Below are 19,409 nucleotides of genomic sequence, written 5' to 3' on the forward strand. Positions count from 1 at the left end.
TGATGTCATCACAATAGTCTTTATAAGAGGGATGCAAGGGAAGTGAGGGCAGAAGAGGAGGCAAGGTGATGACAGAGCGGAGACTGGAGTGATGTACTCTGAAGACGGAGGAAGAGGCCACAAGCCAAGGAACACAGGCAGCACTAGAAGCTCAATCTTCCCCACAGGCTGCAGAAGAAACCAGCCTTGCTGACATCTTAACTTTAGCCTGGTGAAACTGATTTCAGACTCCTGATCTCCAGAACTGTAAGAGAATAAATTTGTGTTGTATTAAGCCATTAAGTTTGTGGCAATTTGTTATGGTAGCAATAGAAAATTAATACAGATAGTTAGAGGTGTTGGGCTGTCACCAACAGAATTAGGAAAGCTAGAAGAAGCAGTTAATTTAGGAATAAGATATTTTACGTTTGGACTCACTATCTTCGACAACTCGGCATGAAAAGCAGATGGAGTATCCACTAGGCAGTTGGAAATGTGAAAATGATGCTCAGGCCAGAGGTCAGAGCTGATAAATACAGGTTTAGAAACAATGTACGTTGAAGTAGTAGTTGAAGGTATTGTGGTAAAAATGATAAAGGGAGATAAAAAAAAAAAAAAAGAACAGAAGAGAACCAAGGAACAAAACACAAGAACTTCCACATTTAACAAATGGTGATACAATGGAAAGGAGCCATTAAAAATAATGTAGGATATCTGAATAATGACATAGAGGGAAGCCTAAGAGAGAAGGGGGAATAGAAAAAGCAGGCTGCAGAAAGGTATATATATTATGATCCAAGTTTTGAAAAAAGGAACAATCTGTATGCACATGTGTGTATTAAATATATCATTGTACTGCCATGTGTTTATGTGCATAATAAAAAGGTCTGGAAAGACTCTAACCAAATTGTTAACAGTAGTTAACTCTGAGGAGTGGGACAGGGGAAGGTAATAATGTAAGGGAGTGGACCTCATTTTTCTACTTGATACACTTTTGTACTGTAGAATTCTTTTACAAAACTAAGTGCTCCTTTCGTAATTTCTCACAATTGTTCATTTTTCTAAAAGGGGGACAAGAAAGTCCAACGAAGAAAGCACAGAAAGACGAGCCAAGAAGAAAATCAGGACAGTGGTGCTTCACAGAAACTAGGAGAGACTTTCAAGGAAAAGTGAGTAGAACATACCACATGCTGCATCCTGATGAGGGAAATTTAGAACCGTCCAAAGATCTCTCACTCTGCCACTATCGATCTTTTTCAGGAGACAAAAGGTGCAAGTCAAATTGTAATGGTTCAAAAATGAATAGGAGGAGTTCTACCTCCAGTAACGGAGGAGACCAGCCCTCCTGCAGACAACAACTATAAAGTCTGGCAGGGGGACAGAGGCAGGCAGGTGGGTGGGCGTGGAAGAGGCAAGGAGAGGAATCTACTTAAAAGCACTGGAGTGTAACCAAAAGCAGAAGCAGTGAGAAACTGTAGGGAGTTTCGAGTTGACTCTTTGAAGAAGGGAATGTCATTGGGTAAATTTCCCATTTTTGAAATGCTAGAGGGCATTTTTTTAGGGGACGAAGGGGGTGAAGCTCCAATTAGTGCCATGTGGTGAGGCTAAAACTCAGGTAGAAACAGTCTTACTGGCTTGAAGAACCAGAGGAAAAATCCCAGAGAGAGCCACAGTGAGGAGCCTTGAATTCTGAGTATAAATTCTACGCAAATCTCTGTGTAACTCCTGAAATATGTATGTGCAAGGCTGAATCTAAGCAGCCCAGTTGAAGCTAAAAGATCTGAACAGAGGTTTCAGCTGCTACCCACCACAGGCAAGACTGAGTTTAGAGTTTGAACTATGCCAAATTAACCTGTAAAACAACAACAAAGTCAATACTGTTAAGAGAAATATATCAGAATCCAGAGTCTCTATAAAGTATCATTCACAATGTTGGATACAATCCCATATTACTAGATATACAAAGAAACATCAAAATGTGACTAATATTCAAAACAAAAGGCAATCAATGCACTATTCTGTGACTATGCTAAAAACTACTCAATTATACACTTTAAATGGGTAAATTGCATGGTATGTAAATTCCATCTCAATCAAGCTGTTAGAAAACAGCAATATCAACAACAGGTAATCCATATAGTCTCACTCTCAGATGACCCACACGGAATTAGCAGACAAGGTTTTAAAAGCTTTTTTTAATAACTAGGGCCCAGCTACATAAAGGAAAACATACATGTAATGAATAAACACATAAATCTTAGCAGAAAAACTGAAATCTTAATTAAAAGAAACAAATGGAAATTCTAGAGCTAAAAAATGCAATATATATCTGAAAAAAAAATTCCCCTATTCAGTAAAAATTTAATCTTGCCCAAAGAGGTCTGGTCTTTGCCCTTGGCTCTGAGAGCCAATCTCTAAGTCCTTAGAATGACCTACTTAAGAGTGTCTTCATTTGGGGCCGGCCTGGTGGCATAGTGGTTAAGTTTGCATGTTCTGCTTCAGCAGCCTGGGGTTCCCCAGTTCAGATCCTGGGCATGGACCCAGCACCACTCATCAAGCCATGCTGAGGCGGCATCCCACACAGACGAACTAGAAGCACACACAACTAGGATATACAACTATGAAGAAGACTGGCAACAGATGTTAGCTCAGGGCCAATCTTCCTCAACAACAACAAAAAAGAGTGTCTTAGTTTATTTGAGGGTGTTGGCCATGCCAGATAGTCGACGCTAACAATGTGATTTATGGTGCAAGCTTTTAGCTCTACCTCCAAAGGGGCTGGAAACTATGGTCACTCATGTATGTGGTCAACCATATCTATGTAACCAAAGTCCAATAAAAACTTTGGACACCAAGGCTCAAATGAGTCTCTCTGGTTGATAATACCCTGTACATATTGTCACACATCATTGCTTGGATGAGTTAGCATCATTCATGAACCACACTGGGAGAAGACAACTGGAAGCTTCATGCTTAGAACTCTCCTGGACTCTACCGCATGTGCCTCTTCCCTTGGATGATTTTAATCTGGATCCTTTCCTTCTAATAAACCATAACCACGAGAATAACAGCTTTCAGTGAATTCTGTGAGTCCTTCTAATGAATTATTAAACCTAAGGGTGATTTGGGGAACCCCTGCTTGCAGTTGATGTCAGAAGTGAGAGTAGTCTTGGGGAATCCCAAACTCTGCCTCACTGGATGGGTTTAATATCAGATTGGAGAAGACAGAAGAAAGAGTTAGTGAACTTGAAGATAGATTAGCAGAAGTTTTCAGATCTTAATAATACAGATAAAAAAGAAAAACATAAACAGAGCCTCAGTAATATACAGGACAATATTAAAGGGTCTAAAATAATGCAGAGTCTCATAAATAGAAGAGAGAGGGAATGGGCAAGAGGAAATATTTGAAAAAAAAATTGGCAAAAATTCCCTAAATTTTGGGAAAGATATCTGCAGATTTAAAAGCTCAAAGTACCAGAGGAAGGAAAAATACAAAGAAAGCTATATTTAGGCATATCATAGTCAAGCTGTTGAAAACCAAAGTTAGAAGAAATCCAGAAAGCAGTCAAGAAAAAATCAGCCTATGCCACATAGATCATTAATTTCCCTGACTTTTTATCAGAAATAATGGGGGCCAAAAAACACTGGAAAGACTACTTTAAACTGCTGAAAGAAAGAAAAAAAAAAGTCTATCAACCTAGAATTCTGTATCCAGCAAAAATATCCTTCAAGAATGAAGGTGAAAGAAAGACATTTTAAAGTAAACAAAAATGAAGAGAATTTATCACTAGCAGACTTGCACTATAAGAAATGCTACATGAATTTCTTTAGGCTGAAGGGAAATGATGAGATGGAAACTCAAAGCTCTAGGAATGAATGCAAGTACTAGAAGTGATAAATAAGAGGATAAACAGAAAACAATATTTTCCCTCAATTCTTTAAAATGGCTGTATAAAACAACAACAAAATACCACTGTATTGTGGAATTTGAAAAGAATACAGGTGTAGTAATAAATGTGACAACTATAGCATAAAGTACAGGGAGGGGGGTGTAAACAGACCCTTAAGGTTTTAAGGTTCTTATATTTTACAGGAAGTGGTACAATATTAGCTTAGAGTAGACTGTGAAAAGTTAAAAATATGTATATAATCCTTAGAGCAACTACTAAAAAGTAATGCAAAGAGGTAGAGCTGACAAGCAAATAGACAAATCTATATGATTAAATTAACCTATAGAAGGCAGGAAAGGAAGAACAGAGAACAAAATATAAATGGGACAAACAGAAAACCAACAGTAAAATGGTAGACCTAAATCCAACAATATCGATAATTACATTAAATGTTAATTGGAAAAAATTCTCTAATTAAAAGGCCATAATTATCAAAATCAATAAAAAAGCAAGACATAGCTAGATGTCATCTGCAATTAACAAACTTTAAATATAAAGACACAGAGAAATAGAAAATAAATAGAAAAAGATGGACCACATAAACATTAAGCATAGAAAGCAGGAGTGGATACAGTTGCATCAGACAAAGTAGGCTTCAAGACAAAAAGACAAGATCATGATAAAAAAGGCACATTTCAGAACAATAAAAAGGGCCAATCTGTCAGGAAGACAAAACAATCATAAACGAATATTCACCCAATGAGAGAGCTTCAAAGTACACGAAGCCAGGCTTCAAAGAATTAAATGGAGAAACACACAAGTCCCTAATAATAGTTGGAGATTTGAACAACTTCTTTCTTAGCAACTGACAAAAGATATAGACCAAAAAAATCAAAACAGACAAAGATGATCTAAACAACACCATCAACTGCCTTGACCTAATTGACATCTTTAGAGTATTACAACTGTTAAAAATCCTACAAAGTATGTTCTCTGACCACAGTGAAATTAAAGCAGAATTTGGTAACAATAAACTACGTAGGAAAATCCCAAATATTTTAAAATTAAACACTTCTAAACCACACAGGAGTTAAAGGGAAAGTACAAATGATTTTAGAAAATATTTTAAACTCAATGAAGGTAAAAACACTAACATAAAAAATTATTGGATGGAGCTAAAGCAGTATTTAGAGGAAATTTTATATATTTGTTTTATTTATTGATTGATTAAAGATTTTATTTCTCCTTCTTCTCCCCAAAGCCCCCTAGTACATAGCTGCATGTTTTTTAGTTGTGGGTCCTTCTAAACCTTCTAGTTGTGGCACCTGGGACGCTGCCCCAGCATAGCCCGACGAGCAGCGCCAGGTCTGCACCCAGGATCTGAACTGGTGAAACCCCAGGCCACTGAAGCAGAGCATGCGATCCCAACCACTCAGCCACAGAGCCAGCCCCCAAATTTTGTATTTTTAAATGCTTGTATTAGAAAAAAGAAAGGTCTAAAACCAATGACCAAAGGCTTGACTTTGAGAAGCTAGAAAGAGGACCCAAAGTAGATAGCAGCAATAAAATGATAAAAATGAGATCAGAAATAAGTGAAATAGAAAACAGACAAGCAATAGAAAGAATTAAAGAAAGTAAAAGTTGGTTCTTTACAAAAGATCATCGAAATTGATAAATCTCTAGCTAGAATGATCCAGTAAAGCGGGGGAGGGAGTACAAGTGCAAAACACAAACTACCAATAACAGAAACGAAAGAGGGCATACTACTATACATCCCACAAGCATTAAAGGGAAAATAAGGAAATATTATAAACAACTTTATGCCAATAAATTCAATAACAGATGAAATGAACAAAGTCTTTGGAAAATATGACTTATCAAAACTGACACAAGATGACAGGGAAAATCTGAACAGTCCAATATGCATGGCCTTCTAAACCCCAGGCTCCAAGCCCTCCAGTCTATTTTATGTGCCACTGCTTGACTTGTCTTCCTTAAATATCTAGTCTATCTTCTTACTCCTATATTTCAAAACCTTCAGGAGCTCCTGTTCATTTGCACATCTCTTGTGCAGTTTTCGCACTAACCTTCTACCATCCTCTAGCACATTCTTGAAAGCTAATCATGCTACCATCCCTCAGATATGCCAACCTATTGCATCTCATACCTACTTTCACATACCCCTTGCCATCAATGCCATCCCATTCCTGGCCAAATCTCACTGTTTTTCAAGGTCCACTTGGGTCTAATCTCCTCCAAGAAGCTTTCCAGGTTATTCTCGGCCCTCAGGGTCTCCCTTCTAGGAATTCCATGGCAACACAACATCACTAACACTGTCTTACAGGGAAGCCACTGTTATCCTGTGTATTAGTCTTATTTTCCCAAATAAATTACAAGCTCTTTTTTTCTTTTTTTTTTTTGAGGAAGATTAGCCCTGAGCTAACTACTGCCAGTCCTCCTCTTTTTGCTGAGGAAGCCTGGCCCTGAGCTAACATCTGTGCCCGTCTTCTTCTACTTTATACGTGGGATGCCTACCTCAGCATGGCATGCCAAGCGGTGCCATGTCCGCACCCGGGATCTGAACCGGCGAACCCCAGGCCGCCGAGAAGGGGAACGTGCGCAGGTAACCGCTGCGCCACCGAGCCAGCCCACTAAATTACAAGCTCTTTAAGGGCAAGGATTTTTTTTTAACTTCTCTATCGCCTAAGGCAACTATGCCAGGATTCAGCACACAGTAATGATTCAATAAATACTTATAATCTGTTGAGTGAATATAATACAAAGAGCTATTTCTATGGTTCTTATCAGACTCTCATTCTGATCTCAATACCATCTTCAGAGTCATCTCCAGGGATTTGCCAGACTTTTTCTAACAGCCATATTCACAAAACACATGGTCACAATAAGCAGAGGTGGAGGGGAGGGAGGAGCAGTGCTCAAATTATAAATAGAGACGGGGGGGGGGGGCCTTGGTTTTGCAGGTCATATAAGAAAAGGGGGCTAAGTTTTACGTTCTGCTGCTACTAGTATCTGATAAGCATACACTAACATCAATAAAATCACCTTCTCCTTGTCCTCTCCCCACCCCAAGTCCCTGTGGATACAGAACAAACCATGGGGCTCCAGGCACAGGGATGAGTTCAGCCTATACTTCCAAACACATCTGTTCCTTGCATTTATCATACCCACATTGGTTTGGGTAAAAAGACAAGATAACGATATCTTCTAAAAAGTAGCCAGTTACATACTTTTTGTCTCTTACCATTACATATCAACTCTCCCAAATTTATAACTGTCTTAACTGTAACCAAGTACTATCAAAACAGTGAGTGCAAATCTATCTTATCTAAATAGATCTTTCAAAAAATAAATTTTCATTTATACTAAAATTGTCAATATCATTTGTGAATACAAACACTTTTGAGGAAAAAATACATTTCTTGTGGGGTTAATGTCAACAAGTAAAGAAATCCTTTTAAACAAAAATCCTCTCAAATTCTCTTTCATGACCTCCTAGCAGCTTCTCTTTCATTTAAACCAAACAAAGCTTTATATCCTCATTTCAGGCCACTTCTCTCTAATTAGATAAATCTGGTTGCTCTTCTCTCTAGACAGATTAAAAGGTTGGGGTGTTTTGTTTTTCCAGTATTTCAGAGTTCTAATCCTTAGAGCACTGCGATGACAGGAAGGATCGTGTGATTTACAGCAGGCAGGCTCCAAGGAAATATATCTGAAGGAAATATACAACACACACAAGGAGGAGATTCTTTTGAATACAAACACACAGATTCCAGTAAAAGGTAGCAGGCTACTCCAGCTCATTTCCAGCCCATAGTATGGACCCTGGATCTTGGAAGCAATCCTGTCCTTACCCAGATTGGAAGACGCTCGCCCCTCTGCAGCCCGGTCCTTGAGATCCTCGGCAATGCCCAGCTGCTGCTCATGGTACTGTTTAGCCCTCTCCAAGTCCTGCATGCACCGGGCAGCATGGCCCAGGCCAGCGTAGGCCCGCATCTCAATGGCCTTCTCCATCAACTCCTGCGCCAGCTCCAGCACGTAGTTGTGGTAAGACATGGCCTTGTCAAAGTTCCTCCTGTAGTGATAAGCACTGCCCAGGTTGCTGTAGGCCCGGGCCTCTTCTCGCTTGTTCCCCAGGTCCTTGGCTATCTTCAGATGCTGCTCATGGCACTGCACAGCATTCTCAAAGTCACCCATAGCAATATACACAGCTCCCATGTTGCCAAGTTCTCGGGCTTCAGAAAGCTCATCTTTGGATTGCTTGGCAAGAAGAACACACTGTTTGTGACTGGCCAGTGCATTGGGGTAGTCTCCAATGGCTGTGTACACGTGGCCCAGACTGCTCAAGGCTGATGAAGCTGCCTGGAGAGAAAGGATAAGGCAGAGAAATGAAAGCACATCAGAAAATGGCTTTTGTTTGTTTCAGCAGGTGAAACTTTACAGAGTTTGCCTGTAACCATCCAATCCAATTCCTAATGGTGTTTCTATCAGTGGTCCACAGACCTATGCAGAACTGAAAAAGAGCACATCCAAACAGCAAGTTCCTAATAAAAGACAATATCATTTAATTAGTAACTTTCAACATCTAATCTCATAGAAACAGGTTGCGTTCCATATAACCTTCATGTTAGTTTAAAGACTTATTGACGTTTCTAATATTATAATATTATATCTCTTTTAATAGCTATTAACCTGTGTAGTATAAGAAAAAGCTGAAGAAAACCAAAATTAATTACTACGTATAATATAGCAGAGGAAATTCATAGGAGAAATCCATGCTTGGCTCTTTGCACTCCTGGGCATTTCTCTAGTTTTGTCTTCTCCCAAAACAAATGCTAAGGGAGATGTTTAGAATGATGATTGATGATTTTGTGACCCAGGACCCACCAGAGGGTCCTGTTCCCCCAATGTGACCTCATCAGTGCCAGTTACTGTGGAGGGCTTAGAGGAAAACAGTGGGTGGTTACTCTGAACTGAGTGGTCCCCACTGGGCCTCACCACCCCTTTCAGGCCTGAACTGGTTCTTCTAGCTTTGCTTTTCTTGCCTGGAGGCTCTTCTGACTCCAGCCTCTGTGCAGAAAGATGCTATCTTCCTAGGCCCCTCACCCTGCTTGTCACTCATGCATTTCCTGTCTAAAGAAAAGTACACGAGCCCTTTTTGTCTCGAAGGTTTTAATGAAAAAGACTCTATGACAGAATAGTTAACCAAACAGGAGCAACAAAACAACAAAGGAGATGTTATACGGGTTCCAGAATCTCACCAAGCGCATAGAGTCCTAGATGCTAGTCTTCAGTGTCTAAATTCTTCGCAGAGATATAAAAGGGAAGTTACACTAGGCTTTTTCATTCTACAACTCGGAGGCTTGCCTACCCTTCCTCTCCTTCACAGTGTACCTACAGCTAGGGCCATGCAGCTCCCTTTCTTCATGATGTTCCCTGTTCCTAACAGGCACATGTGATCCTGGCAGAACAAAGGGTGCATCTGTCACAAGTAGGCAAGCAATCTTCATGAAGGCCTCCAGGCTAGGGAATAACAGCGAGGGAAGGCCTCTCACCTGGAGAATTTCTTTATGAGATGTGTTCTATGTCTGTGCATTTCAGAACACATTTATTAATATTTTAGAGATGTGAGTGATTTGCTACCCTATTTCTTTGCCTGTGAAATAGCAGTCCTTGATCAGAATAACTGAGACGCTGACCATCTTTACAATGTTTGTAAATTGTGTATTTGCAAAGGGTTCCATATCATTTTAAGTTGCTTTTTATCATTTCACAGATGTTCCAACAAAAAGATGTAGAAAAATAGAGAGGAAATAAATACTTAGAAATTTACTTGTTTTTTTTTCTGAGTGAGGGAAAGCAGAAACAATTCCGTGAAAGTCACAATCCTGTAGAAGTGTGATTCTGGCAGAGGCAGCAATGATGCCACCAAAGAACATGCTACTTGGGCATATACTGGCCTAGGTTCCCACTTTGGGAGCCTCTTCAGGACTAGAGGCTAGGACTTCAGGGCAGCACATGGTACATGGACCTTTCTACTGCTCACAACTCCCCTTCTCTCACCCGACAATCTCCTTTTCCTCCTTCGCTGCAGGCCCAGGGACTCGGCCTCTTTCCCCGAGTTCTGTAGCTGGCCCTCCCCACCTCATTCTCTGGGGTTCTTCTCTACCAAAGCCTGGCTAGGGAGCAAGAGAGTCCACAACCCCCCCCCCCCCCCCCAACTCCCAAATCTTTGTTGCCCTGAAAGTAAAACACATGGCTTTTTCACTATGGAGCTAGTGTAACTTAGAATCTGAAACTTTGAGTCCACACTCAGTTCAAAACTGCACTGCCCTTTACTAGATCTGGGACCTTTAAAAGCTTAACTTCTCTGAGCCTCGGTTTTCCAGACATATTCTAGGCCCCAGCAGTAAGCTATGAACTGAGAGTTTTCCAACTCAGCCACGAGTCTCTGTCAAATGTGTAAACCATAAATAATTCACAGATAATCCCAAATAACAGATCCGGTTGGAGGCAATGAGCCCTCAAACACTGCGGGGGATGGCTGTGGAAGGCCTGGGGCAGGCGCAACACCCCAGGCTTCCGGTTTATGACAACTCCAAATGATAGCCCTGGGATCTTCTGCTTCTGGTTCTTCATTTCTCTAAATGCTATGGAGACAGAGGAGCTCATTTGCTGAGTAAGGAAAGGGAGCATTCAAGCATTTCCCCTCTGGGGTGTGGGGCAAAGAAAGAAAGACTACTATCTTAGCTCTTCCTGGCACCCTCCAGTTATCGGGCAGTGCTGTCAGGCTGGGACTCTTCATGCGGGTGTCCTGGAAACCAGCATCTCCAGAAAGGATGACACGATTTATGAAGCACACATCATAGCCTCTAAACTTAGAGAGGCAGCTTGATGTAGTATAAGAACGGGATAGATTTAGAGTCAGAGGCCCTGGCTGTGTAGTCCCGATAAGTCATTTCCCTTCTTCACCTGTGTTCTCTTTATTTGTAACTGCGCTGATACTGCTAGTGTACATACTTCCTGGGACTCGGATAGGATCAGATGAAGCAGGGCATGTGAGTGTCCTGAGCAAATGTAAAGTCTCTGTGAATGCATAACTAAGGTGTGGATGGATGTTTTATGACTGCAAGCTGGTTGGGCTGAGCTCTGTTACCAAGCAGAAGCTAGTAATGGCAACTGAAAACATCAGTCATTATGACCAAATATCTATATTCCTATCAGTTGCCACAGGAAATGAAGTCCAGTGTCTTACAGCCCCTGGGCAAATCAAATGTGATAATATTTATCAGCTAAGTGAATTACAAATTAATCACTTGTCTTTGTTCCTGTTTCTGCAGAATAAGCTCTGATCTGAAACATGGTTTCAGGCTGTTAACAAGAATCTGAAGACCCACTATCTACGGGGAATCACAGGCCCCACCTCAAGCAGATGCTGCATTTACCACTAAGGTTCACGCTGCCTTTGGATATTAATCTCTTTGAGATTTCTGGGCTGGAGTAGCGGCAGCTGCTTCCCACAGTGGAAACATTTTGGAACATCTGTATTTGAATACTAAAATGCACACAAACACTTACGCTAACATACCGGTTGGAATAAGACAATACTTTTCTCTTTTTACAAGACATAAATTACTCATGTTCTTGCCAAAGCACGATTTCCAGCTGCAGACGTAGCACCCGGGAGTCATCTCCCCTTGCTCTGTGGCCCAAATACTTGCAGAAGAACTACATCTGACCAGTCAGTTTCCTGGGACATGGAACTAGAGTAGGAAATTCGCTCATATTTTTTCAGACCACCTTTAGCGCTTTTAGTTTGAGACACAAAATAGAGAAAGTTTAAACTACCCAAACTATAACCATATTGATGATACCACCATTAAACATTATTTTGAAGAATTAAACGTGCTTTCGTTCACATCTAGCATGTTTTCCCCTCATTGTGTGTATCTTTAATAAGAGTTCTATTTTGTGGGAAGACTATGTTCACATATAGAGAATATTCAATATAACTGCTGACTGACTAATTACATGCAGGTTTAAAAAGAGGGAAATGTACCTGTAGCTAGTATCAGTAATATGGCTTTTCTTTTTTACTGCCCAAATCCACATGCACCTTGTATTCCCTGCCAGTTTAGTGCCTACAAACCCAAGGTCCTGGGTTAACCACCTACAGCCCAAGAGGCAGAGGAATGTAGAATAATAGGGACAGTCTCTGGAATTAGGCATGCAAAGGTTCAAATGACAATCTATGTGACTTGTGCAAATTATGCAACATCTCTGAGCCTCAGTGTCTTCAACTGTAAAATGGGAATCTTAATACCTCACACTGCCTTGATGGGTACTAAATAAGGTAGTACTTATAAAGAGCCTGGTTCAGTACTTGGCACACAGAAGATACTCAAAAGTTTTAGATTTTAGTTTCTCTTTGTACCCCAGCAAGATAACACTCATCTAGCCTTATTCATTTCAAAGGCATGGTAGAAGATGACCAGAAAATAGAACATGAGTTACGTCACCACAACTAAAAAGACAACACAAGAAGCTTGCCCCACTTATGGTGGGGAAAGTGTTATGATCTTCATATGCTGAAGCATATTACTCAGAGTACTCTTCTGCAAATGTAGGCATAAGAAAATTCACCCTTTACTCAGAGGCATTTTAGAATCATTGGTATATCCAACATGTACTGTTGGTAAAAGCACTTTACTTCAAGCGGTCAGAGCTTACACAGACATTGGAGTGTTTTGGGTCTCTTGGTTGATCAGTTCATTTGTTCATTCATTCATGTACTCAAGAAAATTCTGTAGCCTCACACAGATATGTCATAGTCAACTAATTTCTAACAAAGGAGCAAAGGTAATTCAATGGAGAAAGGATAGTCTTTTCAACAAATGGTGCTGGAAAAACTGGACATCCACATGCTAAAAAAGTGAATGTAGACACAGATCTTACACCTTTCACACAAATTGACTCAAAATGGATCATAGACCTAAGTGTAACATGCAAAACTATAAAATTCCTAGAAGCTAATAGAAGAGAAAATCTAGGGGACCTGGGGTTTGGCAATGAGTTTTTAGATACAACACCAAAGGCATGACCCCATGAAAGAAAAAATTGATAAGTTGGACTTCATTAAAATTAAAAACTGTGCTCTGCAAAAGACACTTTGAAGAGAATGAAAAGACAAGCCATAGGCTGGGAGAAAATATCTGCAAAACACATATTTGACAAAGGACTTCTATTCAAAATATACTATAAACATCTTAAAACCCAACAATAGGAAAATAACCCAATTTAAAAATGGGCAAGAGATCTGAACAGATACCTCACCAAAGAAGATATACAGATGGCAAATCAGTAGATGAAAAGATTGCTCCACATCATGTCATCAGGGAATTGCAGATTAAAACAACAATGAGATATCACTACATACCTATTAGAATGGCTAAAATCCAAAAAACCTGACAATACCAAATTCTAGTGAGGATGGAGCAACAGGAACTCTCATTCATTGCTGGTGGAAATGCAAACTGGGCAGCCACTTTGGAAGATGGTTGGGTAGTTCTTAGAAACCTAACCATATTCTTACCATATGATCCAGCAATTATGCTCTCAGATATTCACGCTAATGAAATGAAAACTTACGTCCACACAAAAACCTGCACACAAATGTTTGTGACACCTTTATTCATCATTGCTAAAAACTAGAAGCAACCAAGATGTCTTTCAATAGGTGAATGGATAAATAAATGTACATCCTTACAATGGAATATTATTCAGTGCTAAGAAGAAATTATCGATCAAGCCACAAAGAGACAGGAAGGGAACCTTAGATGTATATTGCTTAACGAAAGAAGCCAGTCTGAAAAGGCCACATGTGTATGATTGCAACTATGTGACATTCTGGAAAAGACAAAACTATGGAGAAAATTAAAAGATCAGTGGTTGCAGAGGGGGTAAGGATGAATAGGTACAGCACAGGGGACTTTTAGGGCAGTGAAACTACTCTGCATGATATTATAATGGTGGATATACCACGTTACCCATCTGTCAAAATCCATAGGCTGTACAACACAAATTCTAATGGAAACTATGAACTTCAGTTAATAATATCGATATTGGTAAGAAATGTACCACAGTAATGCAAAATGCTAATAATAGGGGAAACTGAGTGGAGAAGAGAGAGGGTATATGGGAACTCTCTGTACTACCTACTTAATTTACTGTAAATCTAAAACTGCTCTAAAAAATTACATCTGTTAATTAAAAAACAAATAAATTGGAGTTTTCCTCATTTGGGGAATAGGAATTCTAAGAAATGGAAACAGTATGAGCAAAGGCATGAAGTATGACAGAGTGTTTAAGGATTAGAGAGCAAGAAGCCATTTAGACCTGGAAGTGGGGGTAGTGGCTGGAGGGGAGTCTGGAAAGGTAGGTTTGGATAAGTTCCATCTGTCCATCAATTTGTATTCTTATTTATTTATTTTTTGGTGAGGAAGATTGGCCTGAGCTAACATCTGTGCCAACCTTCCTCTATTTTCTATGTGGAATGCCGCCACAGCATGCTTGATAAGCAGTGTACGTTCCTGCCCAGAATCCAGGATCCAAACCCATGAACCCCGGGCCGCCGAAGCAGAGTGTGTGAACTTAACTGCTATGCCATTGGGCCAGCCCCTTATCAATTTTTAAAATGTAAAGTATTAGCCATGTATGTTGTCTCGTTTGATCATTATAACAACTTTCCTAAGTGTGTGTTATTATTATATCCATTTGTGAGACAAAACTAAATTCAAAGAAATAAAGTGAGATGCCTAAAAGTACACAATTAATAGCAAAGCCAGGGTTCAGATCCACATATGTCAGACTCTAGCTCTAGCTCTCATACTATTTGACTACATATAGTTTAGCCTCTAATTGAAGAATTTAAAATCTACCCAGGGGCAATAATAGCCACAGGTTTAAGCAGGGGACTGATATGATCAGATTTGTACTTTCATGTATTTCCATGAAGTAGATGAGAAGAAGAGAGATCAGTAACAACAACAACAACAAAATGCTTAACTAAAATAATGACTAATTAGAATACAAGATATGTTTTAAGCATTAATGATACTTAGGGTAGTTTTAGGGATGTTCACAAATACGATGGCTTCCCTCCTTCCAGGCAGGTAAGATCATACATCCTTGCCTGCATGAAGTCAGGTGTGAGTGGCTATGTGACTTGCTTTGGCCAATGATGTGATCATATCCAGATAAAGGGTTAGGAACCAGTGCATGCTTCACCACATTCTCTCTTCTCTTTGCTACACACTGCTCCATCAGCACTGAACTTCAAGTGAGAATTATGGCAATGTGGAATAGAGCCCTGGCTGACCTGTAACAAATATATGGGCACAAAAAATAAATCTTTGTTGTTTTAAGCCACTGAGATTTGGGGATTTATTGTCATTGCAGCATAACCTGGCCTAGCCTGATTAATGCAATACTGAGCATAAATTAATAATCATAAACTTAGTTAATCTTTAAAAACCTATATTAACCCAGATAAAAAGGTCTACCTAGTAGTAATTTATCCAAATTGCAGGCCTATTTAGGGGGAGTCAACAATCACCAAATATAAATCTTTAGAAACAGAAAATTGAATCATGCTCTGTGGGGTCGATACACTTCCTACAATTTTAAATGACATACACTCCCTATTTAATGAGTGTAGTATAGCCTAAAAATCTACCCTTAATCAGCAACTGAGCTGATAAAGCAATTCTGTACAAAAGGTTATATGATGTTCATAAATGTCTAGAATTCCTCACTCAACAGTCACACAAAACTAACTGGACAAAAATAATTTAAAAAATGTATAATCTATATTGATGAGGACATTGTCCATGATGTCACCCAATGTTATCCTTATAAGGATCAAAGGAAAAATTTCTTTCAGATCTCAATGCTCCTACCAAGCAGCTGTGATGGTTTTATCTTAAGAAAAATGTGAATCCTATAAGTGGTCAAATTTATCTTTTTGTTTGGATCACCAGGAAGCTTATGGCTTGATGTAGAACCTCCCTTTAGCAGCCAGATAGAATCCCATAACATGTGCGAACTGCCCTGACTTCGGCCTGTGATATGACCCTAATCCTCTCATTACTCTGATTTCTTCCTTTGATGTTTTGTTTCCTGATACCACAAATCCTTCTTCGATTAAAATAGAGGAAAAAACAAATCAAAAAAATACAAACAAAAAATAGTTAAATACTAAAGATTTTGGTAGGGAGAAAGCTTCATGAAACAGGAGCTCTAAGAACTGTGAACTCACAGCCAAAAGAAGAAACTGAAATAGCACACAAACAGGGAAAATTTTAATTACATAGTCTTCAATAGTCTTAAATCATTTTCATACTGTTTATGGTCAATAACTGGTGTCAGATTTACTATAATCAATCTAATCAGCCTATCCCGATGCGCAAACCTAGGGTTGAAGGAATATTTTGCAGTTGTTACAGGAAAGCTAGGAGAGTAATTTGTGCACATCTGAATTCTTTCTACCGTACACCATATCATAGTTGGCAGAGTTGGTCTGAATTTATTACTATGAGCTTAGCGAGTGGTTAGTGATAGTTACAGCTTCTCCATGGTAACCTGTCAGCCTTTTCTAATACTGTGGGGCCAGAGGAGCTTTCACAGTAATTATTTTTATCAAAATTATATTAGGGTTGGAAGAATAATACAATGTCAGAAAGATCTATTACCTAGACCTGAGAGTTGCTATCACAGGTGATAAATTATTTATAATGCCCAGCATTAATACAGCAATGTTTTTAAACCAAGAATTTGTAAATGTCCTTTGCAGATGCAAATTAACAGATTAATAAGGAAACAAGCTTTCTTGTATGAGAAGCTGGGATGACAGATTAGCTATTAAGAGCAATTTATAGGTCATAAGATATGAAAGTTGGCAAGAAACACTACCTCTGCTGGCTCTATAAATAGTAAAACTGCATTTGGTTTCCCAGAGGTATCCTGCTAGACATTTTAATTATACCATAAAAACTGCCAGAATTTATAATGATTTCATTTTTTAAAAAACTTGATGCTCCATGTAAACTTGATGCACTACAACAGGCATCTGTGTTATGTGTGGTAACTGCCAAGTTGCAGCCAGCGGAGGAGTGCATGCTACTTCCTCGTGAAGGACTGCAAACAGTGAGGCTGATGCTGAACACTGGAGGAAAGAAACGTTATTCCCTAACATCTCCTGCAGGTTATTGAAGGATTCTCCTCCCTCCTTTACATCCTAACCCTTTCCACTACAGCCACATACTAGCCATCTAGGAAGATCTTTACAGAAAACTCTATTCTACCTAGCTCTTTGGCCACACAATGATGAACAACTAAAACTCCTAGAGACTTGGATTTCTACTAGGCAGCTGAGTTTGACTGGAGGTAAATTCCCTCACTCGCTTAAAATAATCAGTTAAAATTATTTTTGGAAACTTATTTTCCACTCTCAGTTTCACCTACATCTTCAGTTTTATTTAGGGGAGTAACAGGCAGATAACCTAGACTCAATGAGTTTTTAACGACAGGATTCACTCAAGTTTCTTATGTACTAATTTGACGTAGGTTAGGAGACATATTCTACCACAATGATACTTTAGTCCAATCAAAATTGTTGCATTCCACACTTGCCAGCCAACCTGAATGTTAGTGGGCTATAAAATATTGTTCTGTAGGGGGTTGGAACATAGTCAATCATCTTTTTGAAGACAGTATTTACACTGAATCATAAAATCTGGCTTTAGCTGGCCAGGATATAATGGAGAAATTTGGAGAGAGAGAGAGAGAGATGGAAAACACATACATGTGCAAGTGCACATACAAGAGGCAGAGGAGACATTTCCTGGAAGGAAGAAAGTCCAAGAAAAGGACAGCTTATTTGCAGGGGCCAGCAGATAACAATTTAAACAAGAAAACTTTAAATCGGATGGAAGGGAGTCCTCAGGGATCCTGGAAAGACGTGAGGAAATTAAGAAGAGAGCTTCTGCTACAATCTACGAAGGAATATCATTATGGCCCTCCACTGTAAAGGACAGGTCCAAATGCAGGCTGAGACCTTCTGAAATTCGAGGCATCTAACTGGTCACAAATATATGAACCACAATCTCAGCTTTCTGTACTTTCACTCATTCTGGCAGATTCAACTTTTATCTCCATGGGATGATTCCAAACTCAGATTTCAGGACAAGAGACAGAGAACTTTAGAGTTGGAAGGGACCTTAGAGATCACCTAATTCACTGGTTTTCAAACTTTGTTTAAACCAAATTACAAATATGTGTGATTGTGTGATTAAAAGTGTAGTTGTTTAGGTTAACTTAGACCAGGGTCCACTTTTCTCCCCAAGCACCCTTAAGAGACTCTATGGCACCCTATAGAGTTTGAAAAACCCTCCTCAGTGTCTCTGGTTGTAGAAACTAAGGCCAAGAGATCTCCAGTACCTTGGCCGAAGGTCAACCTGCTAATGAGCAGCAAAGGCAGGACTGGAGCCTAGGTCTTCAGGCCCCCAGCTGGCACCCTCCTCATTCTGCTTTGCCAACCATTGTGCCATCTCACAGTCACCTCAAACTCAAGCCCTCACTGCCTTTTCCCTTACTCTTGTGACTTCCATGATTAGTAAAAGAAGTGAATGCGATCACTATTTATTCCAACAACCAGTCAAAAGCTCACCATTCTCATTGATTTTTCCCTGTCTTTTGGCCCACATATTCAGCAGCCACCCTAGACCAGCTTTATTAGAATCCTGAAATTATAATTACACTAGTTTTTATTTAATAATCTTTACTTTAATGCCAATTATTTATATAAGATCCACTTAGAATAAATTTCTGACAGTTTTATCTTAAATAATAAATATTATCTCCAAAATTAATGTGACAAGGTTAACAGATGAAGTTTGTAAAATATTTTAGATACAAACTGCTTTTGTCTCTAAAACCCAAGCCAACAATTCAGTGACAAATTCAATGGCAAACTTTAATAAAACTTTAGTAGCTTTTCTAACAGCTACTGATTCTCCTGAATAATTATGGACTTAGCAATTCCACGGTGATACAGTGGTTAGAACTATCTAGGTTTGAATCCTGTCTCTATTGGCTGTGTTCCCTTAAGGAAGTCACTGACTCTCTCTGTCCTTGTTTCCTTATCTACAAAGTGGGGGTAATGATATCTATCTCATGGGATTGTCAGAAGCATACATTTAAAGAGCTTAGAATTGTGCCTGGCATATAGCAAATATTCAATTAGTGCTAGCTGTTATTACAGATGCAAGATACCAACAAAATTGAGTAAATTAAGTAATTTTAAAGTCATATATTTATATTCATTTAACTCATTTTATACATTTACTTAAAATTTAAATGCACTAAATTAGTGCCTTCCTTCTGCTTTCTCATTATATTAATTAAAAAATCTTAAAATGTCATTTCCCTTGTGTGGCATTTGTTACTGTTCCTTTGGCACAGAAA

General features: G+C 39.2%; 1 protein-coding gene across 5 annotated transcripts in view; it reads right to left on the reverse strand.

The window, feature by feature from the left end:
- TTC28 (tetratricopeptide repeat domain 28) overlaps positions 1-19,409 on the reverse strand; it is a 597,782-nt gene that overhangs the window by 155,964 nt on the left and 422,409 nt on the right. For all 5 annotated transcript variants that reach the window (XM_014835534.3, XM_014835530.3, XM_070516305.1 and 2 more), the window contains one exon: positions 7,742-8,249. In XM_014835534.3, coding sequence (XP_014691020.1) covers positions 7,742-8,249 — 508 coding nt within the window. The remainder of the gene's footprint in view (positions 1-7,741; positions 8,250-19,409) is intronic.

Source organism: Equus asinus, chromosome 8 (genome assembly GCF_041296235.1).
Source record: "Equus asinus isolate D_3611 breed Donkey chromosome 8, EquAss-T2T_v2, whole genome shotgun sequence".
NCBI lineage: Eukaryota > Metazoa > Chordata > Mammalia > Perissodactyla > Equidae > Equus > Equus asinus.